Here is a 27,967-nt window from a genome sequence, read left to right as displayed (position 1 = left end):
TTACTAGGGTACCTTCCCGTCTCGAAGGTCAGCAAGGACAGGCTCACGAAGCGCCAGCGTAAAGCGCGAAACCAGCGTCTCTTCCACGCGGCAATGAGGATAATCCTGCGTCCCCTCATCCGCGCCGGCGAGGAAGGCATGGACGTGACTAGCGGCGACGGGACTGTCAGACGGGTGCATCCCGTACTCGCAGCCTATGTCGCCGACTACCCCGAACAGACGCTCGTCACCTGCTCGAAATACGGCACCTGCCCAAAATGCTACTGCCCGGCGGACAAGCTAGGCGATCCCTCTCCCTGCAATTCGCGCACCTCTGAGTCCACGGCAGAAACCATTAGCGAGGCATGGGCAGACTCTAACACGCCAGCAGCAGCCAAAGTCAGTGCATGGAGAGGGAAGTATGCGGTGCCGTCACGAAGCCGTTCTGGACCGGCCTTCCGTACACCGACATACACATGTCGGTGACCCCTGATATCCTGCATCAATTATATCAGGGTGTCTTTAAACACCTCGTCTCTTGGTGTCACGACCTTCTAGGGCCTACGGAACTAGACCACCGTCTCCGCTCCCTCCCTCCCGCATTCGGCGTCCGCCACTTCAAGCACGGGATCTCCTCGCTGGCGCAGGTATCCGGGAAAGAACGAAAAGAAATGGCGAAGGTGCTCTTGGGGTGCCTGATAGGGAAGATTCCGAAACCCGTCATGACCGTGTTTCGCTCACTATTAGATTTCATATACCTTGCACAGTATCCTACCCATGACGATGACACCCTACGCTACCTCACTGACGCGCTCGACACATTCCACAAGCATAAAGATGTCCTCATTAAGCTCGGGATCCGAGATTCTCTCAATATACCGAAGATCCACAGCCTCCTCCACTATGCCGAATCCATCCGACTCTACGGCACAACGGACAATTACAATACTGAAGCATTCGAGAGACTACACATCGATTTCGCAAAAGATGCGTGGCGCGCAACGAACCATCGCGATGAATTTCCGCAGATGGTCAAGTGGATCTCGCGGCGGGAGAAGATCACTATGTACGAGGTGTTCCAAGGCCAATGCCAGGCAGAAGACGAGCCAAACGAGTCCGAGGACGACGACCACGGAGCATGTCCTGGCCAACCACCACCGTCGACAGCTTCGGACGACACCACCTCCGAGGTCCAGACGGACGACGTCGGTGGCGGACGATGTATCAGACTCGCTAAGTATCCGCAGGCCCCTCAGCAAAACATCGTAGGCATTCAGGAGCGTCACCATGCTCCGGCGTTCAAGACTGCGCTCCTTCGACTGATCAACGACTTACAGCCGGAAGAGCTCAGACTCAGCCGACGCAACTTGGAGCAGACGTGGTTGCCATTCGACCGTGTTGACGTCTACCACAGATTCCGGTTCAAGCGTTACGAACTACTGGACGGCAAGGAGGATTTCGACGAAGTGAAGGCAGTCCCTGGTGCCACGAGGCAGGGTCGGAAGAATCGATTCGACACAGTTGTCGCGTTGCAAAATGAAGAGGCTGAATCAACAGGCGTCAGAGGCGAGTACATGCAGTAGCATATCCCAGTCACGGTCGTGACTACTTATTATGTCTTACAGGTACTAGAGCCGGACGGGTCAAGGTAATCTTCACCTTGCCCAGGAAACTATCCGCCATCCATGGAGGTGGTCCTGCCCCTTCGTGGTGGCCAAAAGGGCCACTCGCTTACGTCGAGTGGTATGCCCCGTTCTCCAGTGCCGCCGACCCTGCGCATCTTATGTACACCGTGCGCAAATCCGCTCCTCGCGCCGACGGCTTACCCCACGCCTCGATCATACCTCTCGAACACATAACTCAATCTTGCCAACTAGTGCCATCATTCCCGGAGGGCCCCAATGGTGTGGTTCCCGACAATTGGACGTCAGACAACGTATTGGACCTCGCGCGTAGCTTTCATCTGAATAATTGGGCAAGTATGTACAGTTATCAAACACTCTGGTAGCCATGCTGCCGAATCGACCCGGAGGGACTCCGCCATAGCCTTCGTGCCCACCGCTCTTCATCTCACAGTGCGACAAGGGCCTTCACAGTTCTACTAGGCGGATCGCCGGATCTCGTTCTTTGCGCGGAGTCTCACCATAGCCATTCCAGGGATCACTCCAGTCAACATTCACGCAGCATTCAGAGTTCTGACCGCCACCGTGACGGAGCCTTGCCCACCTCGCATGACATCTCGACCACGTCGTTGTCCACTGGCTCGTCCGACGCCCACCCCTCATTCATGCCCTTCTTCCCGTCCATTGCACACCAGCCTGATTGTGCACTCGCCGCCTACCGATCCACTGCACCGTTCGGTTGCCAGTGACTTGCGCGTCCGCTCGTTCGCCAGCCACCCGTCTGCTCGCTCACTCGGATTACCAACCAGCACAAGCACCTCTCGGTGGCGTCCATCTCCTCAATAGCGGGCCACGCTCGCACGCCCGAAACTTGCGGACAGTTCCAGGGCTGTAGGTTACGGAGGGCCACCGTGACCAAGGGAAAATTCCACGGACCCAGGGTATTACGCCCCCTACTTGGAGGTTCGTACCTCCTGTCCTGCCGAGGCTGCTCCTTAACTCCGCGTGCTGCCTCTGATGGACAGCGCGCAGGGCCTTGGATGGGCAGGTATGCGAGCATCCGGGATGAGCATGCGCTCGAGCCCAGTGAGCTTGCCGCCTCCCCCTGCTATGCACGGCCGGGCTCTGGCGGGCGTGACCAAGCACTGATCTTCTGCGCACCTCCACCCGTTGCCCGACCTGTCCGTCGAACGAGCCTTCTCGCTCGCGTGGAGCGCACGAGGCCGCGCGAAACGAGCAGACGGTTGGCGAGGAGACGTTCGTGGAGCATTACACCGCCGAGGCTAGCGCACAGTCGACTACGAGTGACGTTCCTTGGACGAACAAGAACAGCGTTGAGCATGCCGAGACTGAGGAGGGTGAGTGAATGGACGAGGAACTGGAGGGAGAGAACAGGACCCGCTCGAAGTGCCACCCGACGTATGTAGGTGGCTAAGATGGGAGACATGGATCCAGGCAGTATGTCAAATCATTCCACTCTATAGCCAAGCTCACGCTACTTCTACAATACCAGTTTATCGACAGAGAGACATATGCTGAGCTCGTTATGCTCGGCGCTGGTACCCCATCCCATTCGACAAGATTGTATGGACCGACGTCGCGTCCCTACGCTGTATAATTCGCCCAAGCCCGAGGATATCGCAGCAAGACAGCAAGACCCAATGCGCGTGTCTTGATGTGCAGTTGGATATCGGAGAAGGGCAGCGCCACGGGCTTGTGGTACGGTAGAGATACGCCTGCCAGTGCATATGTACATTATAAGTCACGTTTTTGAACGAGGACTTGTCTGCCACTCGCCTAGTAACTTGCCTTGGCCCTCCTCGCACGTCTCGACTGTCTGTCTACTTTCTCGCTCACTCGCTCGTTCAACCGTCTTTCCGCCTGTTTGGATGCTATCCCGATTGTGCACTCATCGACTTATTTGCCAACTCTACTGTGTTTTGACTCTCGCGTCCGTTCGTCCGCTCGTCCGCTCGTCTGCAGCGGCTCAGCCACCCACCCCTCTGCTCATTCCAATGTCTCCTCATCCATCCGCCCACTTACCTATATATTTGCCCGCTCCCCTTCTCGCGCACTCACCGGCCCACTGTATCTGTAGCCCCTTCCAGAGCGGGACCCGCTCCTTACGACTCGTTCACTGCCGCTACTCCCATCAAGACCACCTACGAGGCACTGGCATCCGCGCCGTCCCTTGGTCCTCAAACACGAACGCGGAATGAGAAGGTAGAGGGTAATTGGACGGAGAGGGCGAGCCCGGAGTAAGGAAAGCAGAGCGAGTGCGAAGGCTCGGACACCAAAGGTGCGCCCCTCGATGTATCATATCTTCAATCGCCCTCACCCACGCAACAAGTGTTGTGTTTAGGGTCTGCTTACGGGAGACCATCTTCCTCTGTTTTCAGTGCACGACCCGCTCGTCTATCCGTCTGCCCGCTCACTTGCCCATCCACCCACTCGTCTGTCCGGCCGCCCGTCCCCGCTCACTAGTATGTCCACTCGCTCATCCACGCACTCGTTCCTCCGCCCACTTTCCTGTCCGCCCACTCGCTCGTCCGTCCTTCCATCTTTCAGCTAGTCCGTCAGTCCGCCCGCTCACCCGTCCGTTCATTTGCTCGCCCGCTTCTGCCTCGAGCTGCTGAAAAGGTCGTGCCCACGCGCCCTGCTGGGACATCTCGACAGCTGCCTCGTGGCTCACTTCCAGCCCTGCTACCGAGGTGCTCCCCGTGCTTGCCGGACGATCACCCTCTGCCAATCCTTGGCCCCCTCTTTAGAAGCTCTCGACCTCCCGCACCTCTCTCGCTTCGCTGCACCACCACATCCTCTCCTATTCTACCGAGCGCGAAGCGTGCCTGTCCCAATTCGAGTCCTCCATATCTCTGGAGTTGCTCAACTTGAAGACAAAGGGAGATATGAGAGTCGATCAGGCGTGGGCATGGGCCCGATATTGGCTGAGCTGCTCTGGGAGATTTGCAAGGACGTCTACTCGCACCTCCCCGACATCACCCTCGACAACGTCTGCATCCTCGACATGCCAGACGTGCGCTCGCGCCCCTGGACCTCGATGTCACCGACATTCACACACGCTCGACGACGTCTGCCTCCGCGCCTCTGATATCTACTTCCACCGGCCGTTCGACTATGTCACCACGCTCTCCACCTGTCGAGCTCTGCGCGCGGACCGACTACATCAGTTCCCTCATCTTGTCCGTCTCCTCGCACACAACCAGTAGTCACAAGGCTCGAAGGCCGGATAACGATCAAGGTCGTCGATTTCCATTCGAAGCCGAGTCAGGCGCAACACGACAAGGCCGCTGCATCATTTCGTGAGGTCGCAAGCACGTCCACGGTCCTCGTCACCTCGGACGTGTCTGCGCGCGGTGTCGACTACCCTCACGTGCGTCATGTCACTCCGGATCCCATTGAGTGCCGAGATGTACGTGTATCTTGCAGGCCGTACCAGCCGTGGCAAGAACATACACGATCGTGGGTGCATCACTTTCCCGCATCCTAGCATCGCCTTCCCCTGCTCACGCTGGCGTGATGCTCGTTCGTTCGCTCGCCCTCCCACTGTACCACCCATTCGTTTACCTACCTATTCATTGACTCGCTCGTTCACCTGCTTGCCGACCGAGGACAATTAGCCACATACAAATACGTTGTTTCTGCCAGCCCCTCTCATGCCAGTGGCCCCTGTCTGAGTTGTATACTTGTATACTAAATAGAGCTCGTGTACAGGCTGCTAATATCATCCTGTCTCCTTGTTGCATCCGTGGTGTGACATCCATGACCTGCAATAGTATATTATCATGGTCATAACATGGAATTGATTGCCTCGGATTAAAGTGCTCTCATAACTGGATTCAAAGTAAGTGCACTGGTTGACGAGTAGACATCAACGGAAAAGAGCGACTGAGAGCGACTGTAACGCTTTCAAAGTGCCCTCCAACTGCTCTGCAACCTGTTCGACCAGGTTGGGGCAGGTTTGGAAACCTGCCAATCAGTTGGACAACTAAAGTGTTTTTCCTGATGGAGCCGATTTTGCCCCCATGATTGACCCCCTCTTGCCACCGCCCATTCCCGGATTCGCCGCCGCAGCTAAAACTACTCGATATCACCACATCAGTGCGAAGGGGAAATGGGGCTATTTCTTACCGCGATCAGACTGGTTCCTGGGGGTCAAGGACGAGCAAAAAAGGCAGCGATACCTTTCAGCCTGGCTTGATCTTCGAGTCCCGTGGATGTATGTCCTCAGCTGTCGCAATGCGGCAGTTCCTCGCACTCTCTCGTCGCAGCTCTGGCGCGACTATCTCCAGAATGCTCGGGATGTCCTTTCCTCGGACAGCAGCATGACTCGTGCCGGCGAGCGACGATCGCATCTCGCCGCCATCTTGACGAAGGTTTTACCCCCCTCGGCACTCAGCGCTCGGACCAGTGGAGTCATACAGTGGATGGAGCACAGCTTTGACGGCCCCATGCCCTCTCGGCTCTGGCCGCAAGTCTTGTGGGAGCTTCACGAAGTCGCTTTCCAGTACGAATTGCTGGAACTTGACCGGGTTATGGTCCCAAATGCAGCGCATTCAGGGCTAGATGCTGAATCCGAAGAGGTTACGCGCGAGGCATTGATATGCGCAATCTTCCCTGGAGCGTGCAGCTTGCAGGTCTCTGATCTCGCTGCTGCCCAGCAAGGCCTCGCCTCAGAACTACGTGACGAACGAGGTAGGGCACTAGATAGGTGGCTTCGTGTTGTGCGGCGATGGCCCCGCTGCCCTGATTCGCTGCGTAACTGCACCAGGCTCGAGTACCAGTTCACGGAGGGGCAGATGAACTATGTCGAACGAGTTTTAGTGCAATATTACGTGGAGACGTTTTTCGAATGGGCTGTCCGGCTTCCCATCCTTCCCCGACGTTGCCCTTAGATCTTCTGAACGCGCATTCAATTTGCTTTCAAACGCTATCGTCTCTGTTGTCCATCTTGCTATTACTTTTGCACACTCGAGATACACTCCTCTTTATTCGTATCGTTACGTTGGTACTGGCAGATGCACGGCAATCTGAATTCGACTGTCCGCTTGCGAAGTCGGGCGCCTAGAGGCGTGATGCGACGCGTGCTGGCGCGTCACCCAGGTCACATCCTCCCGTCCAGCTGGGAGCGACAATGCGCTGACTCTCAGACCGAACACTCCCCTTCAAATGCGGTACAAGCGCAAGGCCGACTTCGATAACACTTCGTCCCGGAAACTATTCCGGACGTTATCTGGCTCGCCTGGGGAGCCCCCCCAATTTGATACTACGAGAGAGGCAAGGGTGCGTATGAACAAAGTCCAAAAACTTCAACTTCTTTATTCAAGCTTCGCTTTTTAGGCAACGCGCAAACACACTGTAGGGCAACCGACTTCGACCGTCGTGAGGATGCCAGTCTGACCAGCATTGTAGGACCGATCGAAGATCGCCGCATTACGTCGGGCGTTCTTGCATCAGCGGGATACAACGACGGCGCATAATACGCCACTGCGCACTGTAGGGCAACCTACTCTGTCCGTCGTGATTAGCCAGGCTGATCAGCGTCGTAGGACCAATTGAGGATCGCAGCACCGCGGCTGGCGTTCTTGCAGCGGCAGAAAACAATGGCAGCGCAGGATACGCCACTTCCTTCCATCCGAACCGTTGATTCACCGAGCGAGATACTGGACGAGTCAAGGGCACTGCATGGATGGAGGTCAATGGCGTTCAGGGACTCTGAAAGCATCTACGAAGAGGAGCGTGCGCGCATGAAACACAGTTGGAGGCTCCAGCACAGTAATGCAGACCATGACGATGTGCGTAACCCTCAATCTTTTGTGGGGTTGTTCTTATGATGAGCTGGTGATATTGTTCTTTCATAGGCTGGGATCGGAGCGCAGTCGCTAGTTGATGCAAGTCCTGACAACAGGACGTCCTTGAGCCGCACCGTCACACTCGGCGGAAGTGCAATTCCTGCCGCCCATGGCTTCGGTCCCATTTTGTGGTGTTCTGCCGCTTGCGTCCTCAAGCTCGCCGCAGGGTCCATCCGCACCCTAACCCCTGCAAACTTCTTGGCCGCATTGCGTGTTGCTATGTCAGCGCTCCAATTCTTCGCGGACATCCTGATGATCTGCATTGGCATTGCTCCGTGCATCTTCATCCTCGCCTCGGATTCCCTTTCATACGTTTACAGCGCCGTCGCTCCATATCTACGGATATGCGGCATAATGTCTGTCTACCTACTCATCCAGGGTTTGATTGCGCTCTTAACATGCCTCGACACGGCGGCTGTACTCGGACAACGTCTTGTGCTGCGGCCAACCCTCCATGCGATGCGTTCGTCTTGGAGGCGACCTGTCGCATACACGACCATCGCCGCTTTGATGATCCTCATATGCATCGGAGTGTCCACCCAAGACTTATCTGTGGCCCCTGCAAAAGTGCAGAGTATGGACGATGTGCATCTAGTTCGCAGGTAACGAGCGATCGTCTCGACACGATGGGTCTGCTGGCTAATCATTGGGAACAGTGTCCAGAGGCCGCGATCCCTCCAACGAGAGGTCCTTCGAGGCGGAGATTCTTTCTCAGCATACTATTCATTCCCTGACGCTGAGATCTCAGGCCCTCAACTGCTCTCGAAGACATGCTATCACGTCCAGTACTCCCGCCCATTCAACAGGTTATTCGCAGGCGGAGTGGAGCCGCGGACCGAACAAGGACAGCTGGGGACGAGTGTGTCTGGTAGTGCGCGCTCGTCTATGCATTGGAAATGCGTATCCTCGAGGCATGCCGACTATACCGGGTGCTTCGTCTGCCCAGGACTTCGCGCTTCTTCTGAAGTGGGCGCAGACCGGTGCTAAGCTATTCCGCAAACAGGGTACGCGCATCAATAACTTGAATGCTAACCAGTACTCATCCCCGTTTGCGGCTAGCTGCGGAACGTACGGTGTTCTGTTGAGAGCAGAGATCTCTACTCGGGTGCATGGCTAGATACACGGACTTGTTGATTCAAATTGGACTGGTAAATTCGTCTCCGAATGTTGTATCACGACTACCTACCGTCTCTGCGAGTGGTAGGTTCATTATGCGAACCTTTTTCTACGAAATGTTTTCCGCGAACAAAGCATTCTTAGACCGCCTTTGTATAATGCCACATGGGCGACACCTGCAGTGGACTCCTTTGTTCACCTTCGTAGCTGAAAGAAGCATTAACCACACTGCATACCTTCACCTCAAGTCGTCGTCCCGCTACGCATCTCCTCCGCCGTCCCGCTGCAACTCGAAGAATCCTTCGCAGTCATGTCTGCTACCGATGTCGTCCCGTTGGCTAGTGCCATCCAGAAAGTGGCCGAGAGCAGAAAGGCCATACTGGAAGCTGGAGTGGCATACACTCTAGAGCTCCGGAGGTGCGTAGATCTAATGCAAGTTCAGTTTGCTTGACTCATTGTTTTACAGAAGTCTTGTTCTAAATGGCATCAGCTACCACAGACTCGAAGACGTGACCTTTCCAATGAGGCGGCTTCAGAAGCAGAACAAAGCCTATAGAGAAGAAGTGCTCAAGCGTATTCAGCATCAGGCGCAGAAGGCCAGGAGACTGCAGAGTACAGCACGAGTCCTGAGGAGTATAAAGATGGTCCATTCCCTCAAATCGACATTGCAGGCAACATACACTGAGGTCAGTCTGCGTTTACTGTATCCCGGACCCCCGTTGACCATGTCCTGACTACTGGCAGACCGCGACGTTACTCGAACAAGCACACCGGGTCGTGGCCGCCGAAGAGAAGCTCACAGTCCTTACGATGATGGTATCATCGCGCACGGGCTTCGAGACTCTGTGGCAGAAAGGGGGCACTCTGGACGAGGTGGCTTCTGAGCTGCAACAGCGATTGGCGATACTGGAGGCCACAGAGGTAAGCCATCCCGCGTCAGGTTTCACCTATCATGCTGAGTGGCTATTTCGAAGGATGAGCTTTGCAAACAGCTATCTCCGCTGAAGGAAACACCTTGTTTCGGCAACACGGAAGTCCAAGGAAACGCCATTATCATCGATCTCCAAGGGATCGAAGCGTTTCGGGGAGCCGATCTGCGCGACGCGCTGGAAATTCAGTCGACGGCTCAGCGCAGATGGGAATCCAGTGGTCTGTCTACCGTGACGCGCGCAGATTTCGACGGGGTGATGCAGCAACTTGAGGAATTGAATATGACAGTTCACGACAGAGGACACACCCAAAGAAAGCTTCAAGAGTCTCTTTGGGTGCGTTGTCGATTTCGAATACGAGGAATTATGCTTTGACGACACGGAGAACTACAGGAACTGATGAAAAAGGCCGAGACTGTACCCAAACTCAAGGATGGAATTGCAGTCGACCGCCTTCTCAAGACCAATGCCAACGTGGCGGAGTTCGTCGAGCGTGCCGAAAAATATCAGCAGGTAAACTACGTCCATCGTAACGAAGCCGTTCTTCTCTAACGACTCGTGCTAGCTATCGGAGCAGGGGCGTACGACGCTCGGCTGGGCTGCGGTGTATGCCAGAGTAGTGAGCGCTCGCGCGTAGGCTAGTAGATTCCTACGTGCATGACAGAGAGCATTCAGCCTTCAACATACTTCTCTTGTACCAATTCATATGCGTATGCTTTATGGAGGCCATGATAGTCTCAACACCACCCGCGTCCGAGTCGCCCGTCGTCTGATTGTTCTACTGCATCCGTTATTGTAAAGCTAAAGTGTCCTGACCTCTAATATTACTCGCCGACTGTCACCATGAGTTCCTCCGGGTCGCGTCCCCACGCAACTCGGGGAGTCGATATGTTTTCGAGTTCGACATGGGGATGTGGCGGCGCTAATGACGGCTTACGTCATGCTCTCACGCCCCGCGACCTCAGCGCTTCAGTCCGACGACTTGCAGCCCGTCATGCTACATGCGACGGCGCTCAACGCTCACGGCGTCCACCATCCCGCAGCTGCAGCACCTCCGTCGCAGCCCCGCCGTCGCAGTCCGTCCGAAGCCCGCCCGGAACGAAGGGACCCGCCAGCTGGCGGGTCGAAGCACGGCGGCCTAGCCCGCGAGGACGTCCGCCAGGTCGACATAGGAGATGCGCGACGACTCTCTGTGAAACGTTGGCAGGATGTCGCTTTTATGCGGAGTCCTGTAAGTGCGCTCTTCGCGTGTCCTTACCCGAAGCTGACCATCCACAGGGGACTGTCGCCGATGGCGGATTCACCGCCACCCGAATTCGATTCACAGGTCCAAGGCGTCGACCACCTCGTTTCACGCCCTCGACTCTGGACGGGGCAGTCTCAGCTACGCGGGTCAGTCTCAGCGATCGCAGCGTAGCGGGCGCGTCGTTGTCGCAGCAACAGAAGCAAAGTCGGCGAGTCGCGCAGCCGGTGGAGCGGTACCGTAGGAGGAGCCATGCCAGGGTGCGAAGAAGAGGTGCGTGGCGTGAAATTTCTCCTTCACTCGATGCTAACCGTTGTCTTCGATGTATAGAAAACCCCTTACCACGTACTTGCCGCGCCGAATGCGCTAGCGAAGGCGACGCTTCGCGCGAAGATATCCGAACTGCAGCCCACGCCTCGCCCGCCCATCCGTCGCCCCCGTCTCGCCCCGGTCGTCCGTTTTGGTTTCGACCATGCGTTGATGACCGGGCGGTGAGCTCCCGTTCTTGACGAGCGGTAGAGCGAACCTACTCGCTGTGGCTAGTTTCCCAGGGTGTTTGTCTATGCACTTCTCACTGCTGCAATCCGTCGCCTGCGCGCGCTGAATGCAGTGAGCCGTGAGGTCGAGTGCGGGACGGCCAGGCTCGCGTGTGAGTTGCAGAGCGTGCTCAAGGCGGAGATGATAGACAGGTGACCGCCTCGGCCGCGCGGATATCACGCTCTATGGTATGGGGCGATTGGCCGCGAGTAATGGTCGACAAGTCCACTGCACTTGGCGCAAGCAAGGAGCCCAAGGATGCGCACCCTGAGCTGATGCAGGCAGAAACACGGCTCACGGAGTCGGTGGTGTGGACCACACACAGCACTTACTACCGCTGCGCCGGGGGCCTTGTGTGGGCTCCGGTCTTCCTATCATTGGTAGCTCTCATGCAGGGCACCCAAGGTCCGTCCCCCTTTGTGTGAGAGTAGAGCTACTGATGACCCCGCCTGCAGCCGCCAACAACCTATTCCTTGGCTAGTGGACTGCGGAGAGCGTCAAGGGCTTCACTCAAGGGGATTACATGGGGACATATGCTGCCCTCCACCGCCGCATCTCGGTCGAGACAAACGCCTGGACTCTGTCTTGCGGTCAAAATCGTACTCTGCCTATGTTGGTACGCTGCACCAGTATCTCCATTCTTCCTTCACTGACAACGATATGCGCAGAATCGCTCACCAGCATTAGCACCGTCCGCGCACATAGAGAAGAAGTGAGTATCGCATCGTAACGACGCAGTCGTACCCAGGAACTTACGCCCGTGCAGGGCAGATTCATTCGGAAGACGGAAGACGGTCTCGACGTGGAGAACAGGGCCTGCTACATAGTCATCGTGATCCAGCAGTGGCTGAGCGTACGGCTCAACCTGCTCTGCAGCATTCTCGTCCTCGTTGTGCTCGACATCGCGCTCTTCAGGCCAGGTTCAGCAAGACGATCAGCCCTAGCAAGGTCGACATCGTCCTGTTGTACAGATTGAGCAATGCGTGCTCGCTCGGCATGCGATCCTCATCGTCCGTGCGTAGCAGTCTCCACATCGACATCCACCATCACCTGTTCTAATTCTTGGTTCTCCTTCGGCGGCTGCAGCTCGGCGTCGACCGCTCTGACGACGACTTCCTTCTCCCGGCCCTCCCTCAAGTCGCGCTCTCAGTCTTTATCGCCCATCCTGCGTCCCTCTGTCCTCCACACTGAGCCCGAGTCGATAAGACACTCGTGTTATCCCCGCCCTCTCATGTCGTTTCTTACGTCGGATGACCCGTTATGCCCGGCTGCCACCGCCTCCGCGAGCTCCCATACAGGCTCAGAGAATTCCTCACTTAGCCGCGGTCGTGCCGCACCCGTTGTTCAGGTCGGCTCGGAGCTGTGGTCTGTCAAGGATGGGCTGGTGAAGCGAGTGGGTCGTTCTGTGTCGACGCCCCATGATGGACATGGCGGCACAGTTCCAAGTTCCAAAGGTCACAAGTGAAGGCCACGTTGTTCGGCACGGGCACTGACTTCTCCTGATCCCTCTCTGACTCCCGCTGCCGCTTGGGTTCCCCCTCCTTCCCCATCACCCTGGCGGACGCGCCGTGCCTCTGCACCCTCGCCCTCCGCGCGCTCGCCTTCGACGACGAGCTGTTTGACACGTACTGCACCGAGCTGCCGTCTGACGGAGACCACACGAAGCCACGTCCACTGTTATGCACACCACGTTGACGATGCCTGATCAATATCCCCGTAGAGACTCAGAGGGCACCCGCACGGATGCGCAATTGATCTCTGCCATCCAGCGGACGTGGCTACTGCCGCAGGACGGGGCGCATGACGCCGTGGCGGAGGCGAAGTTCAGTCTGGACTCTCTCGTCGGCGACGAGGGGAGCAACTACTCCGCTGGCGAGAAGCGGATGTTGGTGCTCTATCGAGCGTTGGCGAAAAACAGTCGCATCATCGTCCTCGTCTGGGATGTGTAAGCGCTTGTTGGCGTCTAGTACGGCACCGGAGTCCGCCAGAGTCGCCTTGAGCGCTTGTGCCCCCGCCCCGTCCTCCCGTCCTACGCCGACCTCTGGTCCCTTTCAAAGCATTCGTGCTCTGCTATGTCCACCTCAGCCTCTCTCTATGCCTCAATTCTGGTACAACGGACGTCCGCTTTGGTTTTGACCATGCGTTGATATCTGGGCCGGGGAACTCCTGCCCTCGTATGAGCAGTTGAGTGAACCTCACCGTTTCCACGAGATGTCGACCCTCCGGGCTCCAACATTCTACCTCACGAAGGCTTGAAGATGCTTCGCACCATTAAGTATCAGCAATGTGTGCCGTCTAGAGCCCAATGAACGCTGTACTCGCGATGGTCCCTTCGATGTTGCACCGAAGATATCTCAAGGGGCCGACAACCCGATTCTCGACATTAGGCCCTGCTGTCCCCGTTTTGCAAGAACATGGTCGACGAATCACCCGAGTGTGATCCACCCCGCCGAAGCCGTGCGTGCAGGTGCCCGCGACCAACGTCCGCATCGCGTCTGACCTCGCATGCTCGATTCGCCTCGAGCAGCCAGATGAACCGGCGGGCGCGTGAATGAACAGAAGGATGAGTGAGCGGATGTACGGACGGACGAGTTTGCGGGCGAGTTGTTTGCGAACGCACGAGCTCTACGGGACGAATTGGCGTTGCGAGTTGCGCGCCTTGACGGTCTTCTCGCCGACCACACCAAGGATATCTCCGTCAAAAGTGGGAGCGCGAGCAACTAATCGTCACGATCTGGCACGACTCGGCGCTCGAATCCGCCTTCTCTGCCGTCGTCGTCGAAGACTCCTCGCTTTGCTGGACCGTTGCCGGAGACCCCCAGTGGCGACATCGCGAGCGAACATCTGCGCCTTCTCGGTCGCAATGAACGCCTGGCCGGACTCCCCCCCCCCCTCGCCGCGAATGCAGATAAAGGGCGTTGAGAAGTGCGAGGACGTCGACACCTTCAACGGGACGGAGGTTGCCGCGATCCACTGCTACGTCAAGATATTCGATCGCGAGCCGCCGCTCAGCAGACAATGCAAGCCTGCGCCACATGAGTATATAAAGCGACGGCGAAGTCGACCAACGTGTAGTCAAGCAAGCCCCATGTCCTCCCCTTCTCCCTCGGTCAGCACCCTCTCCGATAACGTCGTCGTCGTCCGCTCTGGGAGGCTCCCCGACAAGTAAGTTGGTCGCCCTTCCCTCATGAGTTGTACCGCTGAGCATCAGTTGACAGAAGAATTCTTGTCTTCTATGTGGCGGAATATCGACTAGGAAGGGTCGCAACTGTTGGCGGCGGGAGCATCATGAGGCCTGGACACCTGGTCTTCATACCTCTCCCTGGCGGTCGTTGTGAGTCTGCCCTTCCAACTCGTTGCTCTCGGCCCGCCACTGACGGCTGCCTCCCGCAGATGCCTTCTTCTGCTGCGGACCTCGCGAGGTGCGAGGAAGGCCTATCGGCTCATGGAACGTTCAAATCGTTGTCCAAGAGGTGAGCGTGCAGCCGGTTCAATGGCTCAGTCACTGAGATGTTGTGCTGTAGTCTACATTGACCGTTATTGGTACGATGAAGTGGCGGACAAGGTTCACTCGGTGACTATGTACGATGACGAGAGTTTCCGTACGCTTGTGTGCCATTGCTTCGGAGGGAGTGGCGACGGCGCTATCTCGCAGGGCGTTGTTAGCTCGCAGAGCACCAGGTCGTCCTGGCGCCACGCCTGTGGCGTCATCGTTTTATACCTCGTCGCTCTTTATATCTCCTTCAAAGCTACGCCTACTTTTGTCTCAGTCACGAAGTACATGTAGAGGATCACTGTCTCCTGGATTTCGAGGCCCTGATTGTTTCCCTTCCCTCACTTTCTTCCCTTCCTCCTCTCACCCTCTTCTCTTTCCACAAGTGCAATGGCTACGTCGCGCATCGAATCTCGCCGTAATACTGTAATTATGATTTAATGCGTTTCAATACAACCGGAGGACCTCTGCTCCTACACCTCAGCCATGCCCCTTGTGCCACTGACGTTGCATTTGCGCGGCTGCGCGCGAGCGACGAACGTGTGCGAGTGCCAGTGGGACGACATCATGCACATTTCGAGCATCTTGTCTTCACTGTCGTCGCTATGATGCAGAAGAAGCTCGGCCACCGCTCCCTCCAGCTGGCATCGGGCGTGCGCGCGTTGATCGGCGAAGTTCGAAGGCGTGCGTTGACATCAAGACATCCCTTCTGTGCTGCGACGACCTGAGGTGGCGACTCCGATTCACCATCTGGCTGTCCAAGCTCCTCCGCGCGCGACTTGAGGTGCCGATGTTTTCGAATTCGACATGAGGATCTCGCGGCGCTAATGACGAATTACGTCATGCTCTCACGCCCCGCGACCTCAGCGCTTCAGTCCGACGACTTGTAGCCTGTCATGCTACATGCGGCGGCGCTCAACGCTCACGGCGTCCACCATCCCGCAGCTGCAGCAGCCCCGTCGCACCCCCGCCGTCACTGTCCGTCCGAGGTCTGCCCGGAACGAAGGGACCCGCCAGCTGGCGGGTTGAAGCACGGCGGCCTAGCCCGCGAGGACGTCCGCCAAGTCGACCGACATGGGAGTCAACATAAGGTGTCGGCGCGACGAATCCCTGCGGAACGTCGGCAGGATATCGCTGTGCGGCGATCTGTAAGTGCGCTCTCCGCGTGTCCTTTCACAAAGCTGACCTATATATGCAGGAGACTGTCGCCGATGGCAGATTCACCGCCACCCGAAATCGACCCACAGGTCCAAGGTGACGACCACCTCCGTTTCACGCCTTCGACCGTGGATGGGACAGTGTCAGCTGTGCGATTCAGTCTCAGCGATCGCAGTGTACAGGCGCGTCTGTGTCGCGGCAAAGCAACAGAGACAAAGGGCGGCGAGCTCCAAGTCGCGCAGCCGGTGGAGCGGTACCATAGGAGGGCTATGCCCGGGCACGAAGAAGAGGTGCGTGGCGTGAAACGTCTCTTTGATTCCATACTAACTCGTTTTCCTGGATAGACGGCAAACATCCTACCCTGTACTTGCCGCGCCGAATGCGCTGGCGAAGACATCGCTTGCCGCGAAGATATCCAAACTGCACCAGATCGTTCGGTCTTGCGTTGGCACAACACAAGACGAAACGATGTGGTGCTTCCTCCGCGTCGAGGTCCAAGTCGACATGGGGTCGTTTCGTCGGACTGGCCCCGCGCCTCGCGCGCCCGTCCGCCGCCCCCCTCTCGCTCCGGTCGTCCGTTTTGGTTTCGACCATGCGTTGATGACCGGATGGTGAGCTCCCGCTCTTGATGAGCGGTAGAGCGAGCCTACTCGCTGTGGCGCAGTGTCCCAGGGTGTTTGTTTGCGCACTTCTCACTGCTGCGAACCGTCGCCTGCGCGCGCTGGACGCAGTGAGCCGTAGGGTCGAGCGCGGGACGACCCGGTTCGCGTGTGAAGTGTAGAGCGTGCTCAAGGCGGAGATGGCAGACAGGTGACCGCCTCGGCCGCGCAGGATATGACACTGTTATGGTCTGGGGCGATTGGCCGTGAGTAATGATCGACGAGTCCACTGCACTCGGCGCAGGCAAGGAGCCCGAAGAAGCGCAACCCGAGCAGATGCAGGTACGCTGCATCAGTATCCCCACTCTTCCCTCGCTCACAATGATACGCGCAGAATCGCTGACTGGCATTACGACGGACGGCATGCTGCAGCGAGAGTGTCTCGTCGATCCCGATGTCAGTGCATACTTGCTCATCATGCTTGATGAGGTGCATGAGCGAACCATCCACACCGACGTGCTGTTCGGTCTGTTGAAGAGTAAGTCAGCAACACTTTCGTGCATGCGATAGCCTGCTGATACGTTCTGCAGAGGCCATGAAGCGTCGCCCAGACCTCAAGGTCACTTCGGCTACCCTCGATGCCGAGAAGTTCGCCAAGTACTTCTTCGGATGCCCTATCTTCACGATACCGGGTCGCACATACCCTGTGGAGATCCTGTATACGAAGGAGCCCGAGACGGACTACCTCGATGCCTCGCTTATCACCGTCATGCAGATTCACCTGTCCGAGCCTCCTGGCGATATCTTGCTGTTCTTGACGGGCCAGGAGGAGATCGACACGACGTGCGAGATCCTGTACGAGCGTCTGAAGGCACTTGGCCAGAAGGTCCCCGAGCTCATCATCCTTCCCATCTACTCCGCGCTGCCCTCGGAGGTTCAACCGCGAGTCTTCGATCCGACGCCTCCTGGCTCTCGCAAAGTGGTCGTTTCACGAAAGTCGCAGAGACCAGCTTGACGATCACAGGCATTTACTGTGTCATCAATCCGGGCTTCTCAAAGCAGAACGCGTACGATCCAAAGCTGGGAATGGACTCGCTCGTCGTTATGCCTATCTCCCAGGCTCAAGCACGACAACGCGCTGGCCGTGCGGGTCGTACGGGCCCAGGGAAATGCTATCGGCTCTACACTGAAACCGCATTCCGGAACGAGATGTTGCCGAGTTCCATTCCTGACATTCAGCGAACGGACCTGGCGCATATCATCCTCATGTTGAAGGCGATGGGTATCAACGATCTTCTCAGCTTCGACTTCATGGACGCGCCGCCCGCACAGACGATGTTGACCGCGCTCGAATCGCTCTATGCCTTGTCAGCGCTGGACGACGAAGGTCTTCTGACGAAAGTGGGCCGCAAGATGGCCGATTTCCCCATGGAACCCCCGCTCGCAAAGATGTTAATCGCTTCGGTGGAGCTGGGGTGTTCCGAGGAGATCCTCTCCATTGTAGCGATGTTGTCCGTTCAAAGCATCTTCTACCGTCCTAAGGAGAAGCAGGGACAGGCAGACTCGAAGAAGGCCAAGTTCCATCAACCAGAGGGCGACCATCTGACGCTACTGACCGTGTACAACGGCTGGAAAGCGAGCAACTTCTCGAACCCGTGGTGTTACGAGAACTTCATTCAGGCGCGAAGCATGCGAAGGACACAGGATGTACGGAAGCAGCTGTTGGGTATCATGGATCGGTGCGTTGCAATCGGGCACTCGTATGTTTTCCGTTCGTGACTGACTCATCTGGTACCTTTATAGTTATGAATACGGGATCATTTCAGCCGGGCGAGACTACAATCGCGTCCGTAGAGCTATCTGCTCCGGGTACTTCCGTCACGCGGCAAAGAAAGACCCGCAGGAGGGCTACAAGACGCTCGTGGAGGGCACGCCAGTGTACATCCACCCGTCGTCCGCGCTAGTCAACCGTAACCCTGAGTGGTGCATCTACCACGAGCTCATCCTCACGACGAGAGAGTACTGCCATAATGTCACAGCCATCGAGCCCTAGTGGCTGGTCGAAGTGGCGCCACAAAGGTCGCCGACGCGAACAAGATCAGCAAGCGGAAGAAGCAAGAGAAAATCGAGCCGCTGTTCAACAAGGTACGTTTTTTGTGTCTTGAAGGGATGACGGATTACTTACAACGGTCTGCAGTACGAATATCAGACGAATGGAGACTGTCAAAGATCAAGAGGAGTGCTCGCTCGGTATGTCGCCATCTGTTTGGAAGTTGTTCAGTTTCTGATACGCTTACAGAGTCAAACTTTCGGCTGAAACATGCTATATGCTCAAATCTTGACGGCGTGGACACGTGCAATATCGGGTTGAAGACACAGCGTGCGCAGCCGCCTTGCTCTCGTCCCGCAAGACAACGTGCTCTTCAAGGGAGCACTCCGTCAGAACCTGTACGTCCACTGTCATGCACACCACGTTGACGATGCCTGATCAATATCCCCGTAGAGACTCAGAGGGCACCCGCACGGATGCGCAATTGATCTCTGCCATCCAGCGGACGTGGCTACTGCCGCAGAACGGGGCGCATGACGCCGTGGCGGAGGCGAAGTTCAGGCTGGACTCTCTCGTCGGCGACGAGGGGAGCAACTACTCCGCTGGCGAGAAGCGGATGTTGGTGCTCTATCGAGCGTTGGCGAAGAACAGCCGCATCATCGTCCTCGTCAGTCTCAGTCCCGCCGTGCTCGTACAGGGGTTTAGGCGCTGATGTCGATCGTTCTAGGACGAGGCGACGAGCAACGTTGACCTGCAGATGGACGCGGAGCTGTTTCCGATGAAGTGGTCATTGCGCTGAATGCGGTAGGTTGTACATATAGTAGTCAGTAGTGTATCAATCGTTCTCAGACCGCTGCGTCGGCGGTCACATTGCCGAAATTGGATCTAAGTTGCTTTTGCCACTGACTGTCATGATCGCTGTGGATGGTAGTACATGTCGTAGTTGGCTATCGCATCCACTGTCGAGGTCGATGTCGAGATCGTTGTCGAGATCGCTGATTCGTTTTCAATGTGGTCGACATTGTGTTCGACGTGGCGTTCAAGATCGTCGTCGAGATCGCGGTCGACGTCGCGGTCGGCGTCGCGGTCGGGATCGTGGTCGGTGTCGCGGTCGGGATCGTGGTCGGTGTCGAGATCGTGGTCGATGTCGCGGTCGAGATCGTGGTCGGTGTCGCGGTCGAGATCGTGGTCGATGTCGCGGTCGTTGTCGAGATCGAGATCGCGGTCGTTGTCGAGATCGAGATCGCGGTCGTCGAATTTGGTATCGTGTTGCCTTGTACCAGGTCTGGAAAGTTCGTGTATTACCTGAGTATTCTGAACGAGTATATTTCGAATAGTCGTTCCCTGTTTCATGTATATCCTGGGCCAGGAAAGCTATCATTGTCTTACAATCTGTTCGAGAAAAGTGTGCGGGGAATATGTAGCATGCTCTCGACATACTTGAGCGGAGCATATTACGTGACCCATATCTGGGCAACAAACATTTGTATTATATCGTACCATGTTCCGCCTCCGTGTATCTTAGGATTACTTAAGCAATACCCGCAATATCCTTGTGCGAAATATCGTCAGGATTCTTTAGCTAATCATCACATGCCCTCACCATATTCCTGCCCAGAACATCGCATTTTGCCCCCAGTGCAGGTGGACCGTAGGCAGGCGGATGGACGGGCGGACGGCTGGGCGGGTGGACGAGTGGGTAAGCGGATGTGTAGGAGAGCAGGCAGACGGGAAAGCGGGCAGGCAACATCGCATGCTAACTGCGAGCGTGCTCGGCAAATGCTCAGCACGCAGACGCAGCCAACAAGTGGACGCAGGCGGGCGAACGAGTGTGCAGGCGGGCGAGCAGGTATACGGGCGGATAGACAAGCTGGAGGGCGGATGGACGAGCAGGCCGGCGGACAAGCGGGTACCGGACGGCTGAGCGAGCGAGCGGATGGACGGATGGACGGCTGAGCGAGCGAGCGGATGGACGGATGGACGGCCGAGCGGGCGAGCGGATGGACGGGCGGACAAGCGGGCAAGTAGGCAAGCGAACAAAGAGGTGAGCGGGAGGGCACGCGGACGAGCAGGTGAGTGAGAGAGTGGGTGGATGGGGGAGCGAGAGGGCAAGTGGGTAATGGAGTGCGAGGGCGAGAGGGCAGGCGAACACAGGACGCGGACCAGCACCACATGCACGGCGACCACGAGCGTGCAGGGCGAATGCCCAGCACGCAAGCGCGGCCAACGAACGCGAGGTGGGCGCGTGAGCGAGAAGCGGGTGACCGCGACGGTGGGCAGGGCCAGGGCGCACGCAGCACATAGAATAGATCAGTCTGGGATTTGTTTTGTTCAATCTGCAAACATCGCGTGTGCGTGCAATGTTCAACGTACAATGAGCTGTAATAGCGGAATATAATTTATATATACAATGAATGTGTAATCATCGAGTCCAGTATGTATCGCGCTGCAACACCCATTACGACTCGAGACTCGGCTGAGAATTAGTACAGTACACTAGATATCTCTATTGCACACGAGAATATTGTACTACATCTCATCTGCTGTGGTAAATGCTACTAAACATGTATCTAATCCCCATTCCAGCATACAATCCATGCACACACGGTGCTGAAACGTCCCGATCACGAGTCGTAGGTATGTTGCAGGCCTAAGTAGGACCGTTAAACGTGTTCTGATTGGCTAGGAACAGCCCGAGCACATCGGGGTTGCCAAATCTGGTGGGACGACAAATAGACACAAACGTTGAGTTTACGGGCGCCCGCAAGGCTCACGTCACTTCCGTGTGCTACTGTAACTCTACCCTTCTGCTTCCATGGCCGACTATGCACGGAAGACAACGGATGAGGTTCCAAGGCGGAGTCAGGGGTGGGTTTAACCAGGTAAGCTTGCCTGGCCTAGTCATCTATGCACGCACTAATTTACTACCCACCCCAGAGCGCAGAGCGACCCTCTTGTCGACGAGTCTGTCAGACGGTGCGTCGACGAGTGTGTTGAATGCCACGTCCACAAGTAGGGTGAGTGTGTCGGCCGGTACAAAGGGATGCGCTCGCTCGGGCAGAACCTGACGGAGGCGCATGACGGGCACAAACAGCGCACCGACAATGAGCGCGAATCACGCGTCAACAAGTGCGTCGACGCACACGTCGGGCGCCGCATCGACGAGCACGTCAGGCGCCTCATCGACAAACATGTCGGGCACAGCAATGACGGACGCGTCGGGCACTGCGTCGACGAGCATGAACGGCGCGTCAGCGAGCACGACCCACCCATCAACAGGAATCGCTGCATGGCAAGTGCAACTGCAAGCACTACGCGCGGTGAGCGAGCCTTTGGGCAGGGCGCACGAGGCATGCCAGTGGGAGCCTACGGACGACGGGTGGGAGGACGAACTGTGTGGGCCTATGGGCGACGGATGGGAAAGTGATGGGTGGGACGGCGATGAACAGGTGGGCGACGAACAGGAGTAGTATGGCGTAGTCAGTGATGGAGTGTTATCCGCCTACTCTGTAGTGCTTAGTATACTGTGTATTGACGAGATTACGGAGATCTCTAAGGCCGCTGCATTTGACCGAGCGTGATAATTTGTCAGGGCCTCGAACATACCAAAATAGGAGGGCTGCCTTGGCCCTTCACGCGAACAAGGCTTGGAGCAGTCATTGTCATCGTGACGAACAAATCCTTGAGTGTATGTCGTGGAGCGCGACATGTGCAGCATATATGTCCTGGGGCACGACATAGATGTTATCCATCTGCCGGATCTAGATACAAACCATCTAGGCACGGTGCCAAAGAAATCACTATATACTATATTTGGTCATGATCTCGGACAGTCTAGGTACTCGGACACCGAGCCCCCAACAGCTACGTACGCCTCCTATCTCCGGATTTTCGACACATATACCTCAGTTAGCCTTCTGTTATACTCTCTGCGAACTCACAAGCTGCTGCGATAAAAACTGGACTCACAGGGATGATCATCGGGGGATGATGTCCAGATTTGGTAAGTGTCAGCTGACCGCCCTCACCTCGCGCGTTCCTCGCTCTCTCTCTTGCCATCGCCCCCTACCCAGCGGCCATTCCTTCCTCGTACGTTCATCTCCTACTTCGTTTGTGCTGATCACGAGGGTCATAGATGGTGTTTAGTAGGGTACAGGGTCCAGTTACCCCTTCGGCATGCTGGTCATGCCCTCCCAAACATCGCGTGTTTGCTGACCCACTCCGAAGCGATCTTCGACCCAAACGCCATATGCCTGTACGTATGGGTCAATTCGCCGTGCCTCATTCACTGAACGGTCCCAGTTTATTTTTAGCTATTTATTTGGGCTCACCAGCACGTCATCCAACAACCTCTCATCGACGGGTTCATGCCCAACTCTTCACCCCCAGAAGTCGGACACGGCCGAGGATGTGCCAAATCAAGGTACGAGTATCATCATAAAGTTCAATAATATTAACTTCAACTCATTCTACCAGCTCCTGCCGACTTCCAGTCCACAGAAGACAGAAGGCAGCGTTAGCTCCCCACACGGCCGCCGAAGGGCTCGCGATGGTTCATGATAGGAACACAAACCAATGAAAGATGGAGGGTATATAGGGCTGGTCGATGTAAGTGCTTTGCGTCAGTTCCCGTTCCCTCCTCACTCCTTGACATGGTCATGAGGTTTGACTACAACTCAGACGACGACAACGATATGCCTCCGCTCGGTACTGTCGGAGATTCAGATGACGAGGAGGATTATTCTCGGCCGTGGCATTCAGCCCGTGACTACGAGTACACACTAGCATCCCCACCCCCCAGCAGTTCGGCCAACGACGACAACGAGAGCACTGATGGCGCCGAACACACTGGCAGCGAATCTGATGGGGAGAACAGCGAGACTGATGACGACACAGCCTCTGATGTCAGCGATGACGAGGATGGCAACGACTCCTGGCCTGAACTGTCAGGCGATGATGCTGGTGTCAATGATGTCGACGGTAAGTATCTCCGAAACATCTACTGCTACTTTGCTAATCAAAATTCCCTCATAGATGATGATGAATCAAACAGCGACGAGGAGCCTGTGCACGGCGAAGGCACGGCAGGCCAGACCAGCTCCGGTGAGTACAGGGAGGTGTTGCCATCTTGTTCATGCACTCATGTTTCTGGCAGACAAGGCAGAGCTCACGCGTGGCGAGGCTGCAGGCTCACCTGAGCCTGGCGCTGACTCCGAGTTGCAGTCTGGTGAGTAGAATGACGTGTCCAGCTATTATGATACACTACTAACATTTTTCTTCTAACAGACTCCTCGGATGATGCTAAGCCGGTGGATGAGACACCGAGGACTGCGAAGCAGCGCCGAATCCAGGCTGCACTTGCAGCCATCGAGGCGTCCGGCCTCAAGCCCAATGGGAAGCCGAAGACGTCTATCCGCAGCGCCGCCAAGACCTTCGGCATCGCGCCGTCCACTCTGAACGACCACTGGAATGGGAAGAAGTCGCGTGTCGAGGCGCACATCCCACAGCGCAAGTTAAACCCCGCGGAGGAGGACGTACTCGTTGAGTGGCTCAAAGAGGTCGGGCGGCGTGGTATGCCGCTCACGCAAGAAGCTGTCGTCGACCATGCGTCGGCAATTGCAGGCGTCCCCATCGGAACATCGTGGTATCGCCGCTTCAAGAAGCGCCATCCGGAGTTGGCAGTTCGCTGGGCGACGAAGCTTCAAGCCTGCCGCGCAAAGGCCCTCAACCGTCCGAAGGTCACGCGATACTTCAATATCTTGACGCAGGTCATCGAGGACTTCGATATTCCCCCCGAGAACAGGTGGAACATGGACGAGAAGGGTGCCCAGCTCGGCGTCATGGATGACATCAAGGTCCTCGTCGACCGTGACCAGAAGGATGTCTACAACATCGAGAATGGTAACTGTGAACTAATCACTATTATCGAATGTATCTGCGCTGACGGGACCGCAATCCGCCCTTGCGTCATCTTCAAGGGGAAGCGTCTGAACAAGACTTGGGGTCTGGACAACCCTGCGAATGTGAGGTAAGCTTGATGCTCATCACCACGCCACAAACTAACCTAATTCATTGGATGATATAGCATTGCGGTCTCGCCTAACGGATGGACAGACAATGAGCTTGGCACTCTGTGGCTGAAGAATGACTTCGAGCCGCAGACTGCCTCCCGGAATGTCTCCGGAAAGCCTCGGCTCCTGATCCTTGATGGACATAACTCACACTGCACGTACGAATTCTGCTGTTTCGCTGAGAGCCATAATATACAAATCGTTTGCCTGCCGCCGCATACCACACACAAACTCCAGCCGTGTGACGTAGGAGTCTTTGGGCCCCTCGCGAAGATCTGGAAACGACATGTGAGGCATGTCTTCCAAAAAAACGGCTTCATCTCGAAGCAGAACTTCCTCAAACATTACGCCGCCGCTCGCTCGCGAGCATTCCAGACTTCGACCATCCTCTCTGCATTCAGAAAAACCGGGATTTCGCCGCTTGATTCGTCTGTGATCCCCGACGATGCTTATGCCCCCGCTCTTGTGACAACTACGCAGAGTGCTCCGGTTGTCCCAAACCGGAACCTGTTCCCACACATCTTGGTTCCCTTCTCGGATGAAATCGCCGACGATTTCAACCTTCCCTCATCCTCTGCGGCCGCTGGCCCCTCAACTCCTGGTCCCTCGACTCCTGGCCCCTCGACATCTCCTCACCGCTCTGATCAAATGGCTCCCGCTCAGATCAGGACGGTCGCTATCATCCCTGGACTCCCACCCCTACTTCCACCCAACGCGCCGCGCCACATGCTCGTCCAGGCCAACTCGCAGCTGCGAACCATCGCCGATGCTGTGTGCACTCAGGCTTACCACGATCGTGCGCTGCTTTCACTCAAGGACCGCGAGGTTGTTGCCCTGCGGCAGCAGTTACACTCGAAACTCAAGGCCTCGCCAGGCAAAGCCAAAGGGAAGGGGAAGGGCCGTAACAAGAAGGGTGGGGATGGCGAGGCAAGACACTTGACAGGCGAGACCGTCCTCGCTTCCCTCGCCCAGGAGGAGGTCGATGCGAAGGAGCGGGAGACTGCGAAGGCCGATGCTGCAGCCGAGCGCAAACGGAAGGCGCAGGAGGCTGCAGCCAAGAAAGCCGAGAAGGTCATTGAGTGTCAGCGCAAGGCGGAGGAAGCAGCAAAGAAGAGGGTGGAGATGCAGGCTGCACAGCTCCGTAAACGGGAAGAGGCCGAGAGGAAGAAGGCGGAGAAGGAGGCAGAGAAGGCAGAGAGGGAGGCGGCGAAGGCAGCAAAGGCGATCGAGAAGGCTGCAGCGCAGGCTGCAAAGGCTGCAGAGCGTCAGCGCAAGGCAGAAGAGGCAACGAAGAAGAAGGAGGAGAAAGCTGCTGCTGCCGCCGCTAAGGGTGCACGGGCCGCCTCAAAGGCTCGCACTGCCAATCAAGCCCAGCTGCCTGAGAGCGACGCAAGCATGGATCCTGCAACGCCTCCCAGTGTAGGGGTACCACAACCACCCGCCGCTGCCAGGCCCCGCCCCCGCCCTCGCCCTCGCTATGGCCACACCGCAGCTGGCAACATCGCCACTGCCGCTACTCATGGCCCCGTTGATGCAAGTAGCATTGACACGACTTCCTCGGTCTCTTCTATTGCAGACAATCCGCACCCTCCCATCGCTATCCAGTCCCGGCCTCGTCCTCGTCCTCGCTATCAAGGCGCACTCGCCAGTCGCAGCGCCGCAGCCCCGGCAACTTCCAACCCTCCCTCCGCACCACCCGTTCCTCAGGCCGCTGCGTCCGTACCCATCATTCCCGCTGCATCCGCCGCCGCGAACGTGAGCGAACTCGAGCGAGTCGAGGAGCCCGAGCCCGCCGCAGCTGCACCAGATGGTACCGATACCGGAGCGACTATCCCAGCTGCCGCCCCTCCTCAGCCACCAACTACACGCCGCAACCCTCGCCGCAATGTCACTGCTAAGTGAGGAACGTATGTGCATTGTCCTCCTCACGTATTATGTATTGTTTTTCCTTGCTTCGCACTCTCTACATCGCTATACCCTGGGTTTCGTTGCCGGCGCTTGTGTGGGCGCTTGTTGTAGGACCGTGTCCGAGTACGCCGTCGGGCTACAGAATTGGACTGCCGTCGCGAATATATTCACCATGCTCTCGTCTTTGTACATTAAATTTATATGACCATCTCAGCAGTTGCGTATGATGCCCTACCATGGTCTGACATCGAATTTTGGGTAGTTCCACTGTGTTTCAACTCGGTAGGTGTCTTTCGATGCTTAGGTGTCCGAGATCATGACCAAATATAGTATGGTACTGTACCTGGCCCCAGAAAACGTTAGATCTCGCTGATCACTCGTTGCGATCGCATTCGCCCGATGGGCCCGCGACAGGACCCAAAAAGGAAGAGCGCGCGACGGCACCCATTTTGGGTAGTGCCGCCGCCGCGAGCTCTCCCGGGCGCCGGGGGACCGGCGGGGGTGACCTGGGCGGTCCATAAAGGGCAGCTGCCCTGTCGGGTAGTGAGCGGGACGCCGGCTGCAGTGATTACTGCGCCTTCATACATGAAGGGGAACTGTAAGTACTGGGATTTATGTATGACCTGTTTGTGCTAACAACAGGTATTCATACATGAGCATGCCAGCATCTGGTGCGTTTACTCGCTGATGTTGAAACAGAACACACTTGAAAGGACGTGCTGTGACCACCCACCCAACACCTTCTTCAGCTGCACCATGCCTGTGGGACATGCGGCCCCCACCTCGTCTAAACACTGCCTCAGATCGACTCCGCTGCCCCCTTTGCCAGCCCCGCAGCGCCCCGCGCGGGATGAAGTCTTGAAGCAAATGTGGAAGTTGCAGCTCAGACGACGGAACCGTGCACAAAGCTCGTCTGGCCATGGTGGCTGATGTGCGTTCGCAAGACGGGCACGAGTGCAGAGGGACACTCTGTAGTACAATGTGTACGTCCACGAGGGCATACGCCTAACGTGCGCCGAATCATCTTATGAGACTGATTTGACGACCTATTAGTCAGGTAGATTCCTCGTCAACCAGTGTACTGAGCAGTATGCGTGACGGACACTTGTCCAGGTCCTCCCTCATCTCAGCGCACTCGGACGAAAGATACTCACAACGACCTCTCCCCCTTGATAAACTAACTTTTATGCTCTGGACTACAATGGTTGGCATTCTCTGATGATGTCATCTACGGTGTACGGACTAGGTATATCCGAACGCAAACCGCCCATATTTCTTGACGGTCGACGGACTATGCCTTGTTGCGTAAGTCCGGTTGTCTTGGTCCTGTTTCCGCCAACCTGCTGAATGTGAAGAGTTATCATTAGCCTGCGTCCTCCTCCTCTCAGAGGT

General features: G+C 56.7%; 7 protein-coding genes across 7 annotated transcripts; all 7 read left to right on the top strand.

The window, feature by feature from the left end:
* Window positions 1–455: 455 nt before the first annotated feature.
* Window positions 456–1,987, top strand: B0H18DRAFT_887376 (uncharacterized protein; the record flags this gene model as incomplete). Its single annotated transcript, XM_048041168.1, has 3 exons — window positions 456–1,138; window positions 1,208–1,407; window positions 1,563–1,987. 3 exons carry the CDS (start codon window positions 456–458, stop codon window positions 1,985–1,987), a joined length of 1,308 nt encoding a protein of 435 aa, XP_047886428.1.
* A 3,747-nt stretch (window positions 1,988–5,734) lies between these two features.
* Window positions 5,735–6,514, top strand: B0H18DRAFT_822342 (uncharacterized protein; the record flags this gene model as incomplete). Its single annotated transcript, XM_048039308.1, has 1 exon — window positions 5,735–6,514. A coding segment is annotated over one exon (780 nt), but the record flags the coding sequence as incomplete, so codon positions are not given.
* A 708-nt stretch (window positions 6,515–7,222) lies between these two features.
* On the top strand, window positions 7,223–13,245 carry B0H18DRAFT_959975 (uncharacterized protein; the record flags this gene model as incomplete). Its single annotated transcript, XM_048042884.1, has 18 exons — window positions 7,223–7,414; window positions 7,481–7,934; window positions 8,278–8,475; window positions 8,836–9,004; window positions 9,054–9,273; window positions 9,332–9,508; window positions 9,580–9,852; window positions 9,910–10,029; window positions 10,082–10,135; window positions 10,490–10,747; window positions 10,844–10,908; window positions 10,954–11,032; window positions 11,090–11,250; window positions 11,445–11,701; window positions 11,965–12,008; window positions 12,212–12,310; window positions 12,645–12,757; window positions 13,017–13,245. 18 exons carry the CDS (start codon window positions 7,223–7,225, stop codon window positions 13,243–13,245), a joined length of 3,162 nt encoding a protein of 1,053 aa, XP_047886426.1.
* Window positions 13,246–14,384: 1,139 nt separating this feature from the next.
* On the top strand, window positions 14,385–16,562 carry B0H18DRAFT_1125757 (uncharacterized protein; the record flags this gene model as incomplete). Its single annotated transcript, XM_048035055.1, has 7 exons — window positions 14,385–14,461; window positions 14,515–14,630; window positions 14,690–14,769; window positions 15,834–15,937; window positions 15,988–16,089; window positions 16,130–16,237; window positions 16,292–16,562. The coding sequence occupies 7 exons, from the start codon at window positions 14,385–14,387 to the stop codon at window positions 16,560–16,562; spliced, it is 858 nt and encodes a 285-aa protein (XP_047886425.1).
* A 395-nt stretch (window positions 16,563–16,957) lies between these two features.
* On the top strand, window positions 16,958–19,308 carry B0H18DRAFT_1145667 (P-loop containing nucleoside triphosphate hydrolase protein; the record flags this gene model as incomplete). The annotated part of the gene is made up of 7 exons (XM_048035687.1): window positions 16,958–17,084; window positions 17,137–17,528; window positions 17,552–18,285; window positions 18,350–18,578; window positions 18,626–18,695; window positions 18,744–18,796; window positions 19,099–19,308. Exons 1-7 carry the CDS (start codon window positions 16,970–16,972, stop codon window positions 19,306–19,308), a joined length of 1,803 nt encoding a protein of 600 aa, XP_047886424.1. The 5' UTR covers window positions 16,958–16,969.
* Window positions 19,309–22,666: 3,358 nt separating this feature from the next.
* B0H18DRAFT_1046317 (uncharacterized protein) lies at window positions 22,667–24,339 on the top strand. The gene is made up of 9 exons (XM_048030785.1): window positions 22,667–22,685; window positions 22,743–22,802; window positions 22,899–23,019; window positions 23,073–23,111; window positions 23,160–23,204; window positions 23,277–23,576; window positions 23,631–23,699; window positions 23,752–23,823; window positions 23,984–24,339. Exons 2-9 carry the CDS (start codon window positions 22,782–22,784, stop codon window positions 24,139–24,141), a joined length of 825 nt encoding a protein of 274 aa, XP_047886423.1. The 5' UTR covers window positions 22,667–22,685; window positions 22,743–22,781; the 3' UTR covers window positions 24,142–24,339.
* On the top strand, window positions 24,296–24,481 carry B0H18DRAFT_820194 (uncharacterized protein; the record flags this gene model as incomplete). The annotated part of the gene is made up of 1 exon (XM_048039290.1): window positions 24,296–24,481. A coding segment is annotated over one exon (186 nt), but the record flags the coding sequence as incomplete, so codon positions are not given.
* Window positions 24,482–27,967: the final 3,486 nt, after the last annotated feature.

Source organism: Fomitopsis serialis (genome assembly GCF_022376445.1).
Source record: "Fomitopsis serialis strain Sig1Antser10 chromosome Unknown B0H18scaffold_167, whole genome shotgun sequence".
Classification (NCBI taxonomy): domain Eukaryota; kingdom Fungi; phylum Basidiomycota; class Agaricomycetes; order Polyporales; family Fomitopsidaceae; genus Fomitopsis; species Fomitopsis serialis.
Note: the sequence above shows the minus strand (reverse complement) of the source record. Positions and strands in the feature narration are given on the sequence as shown.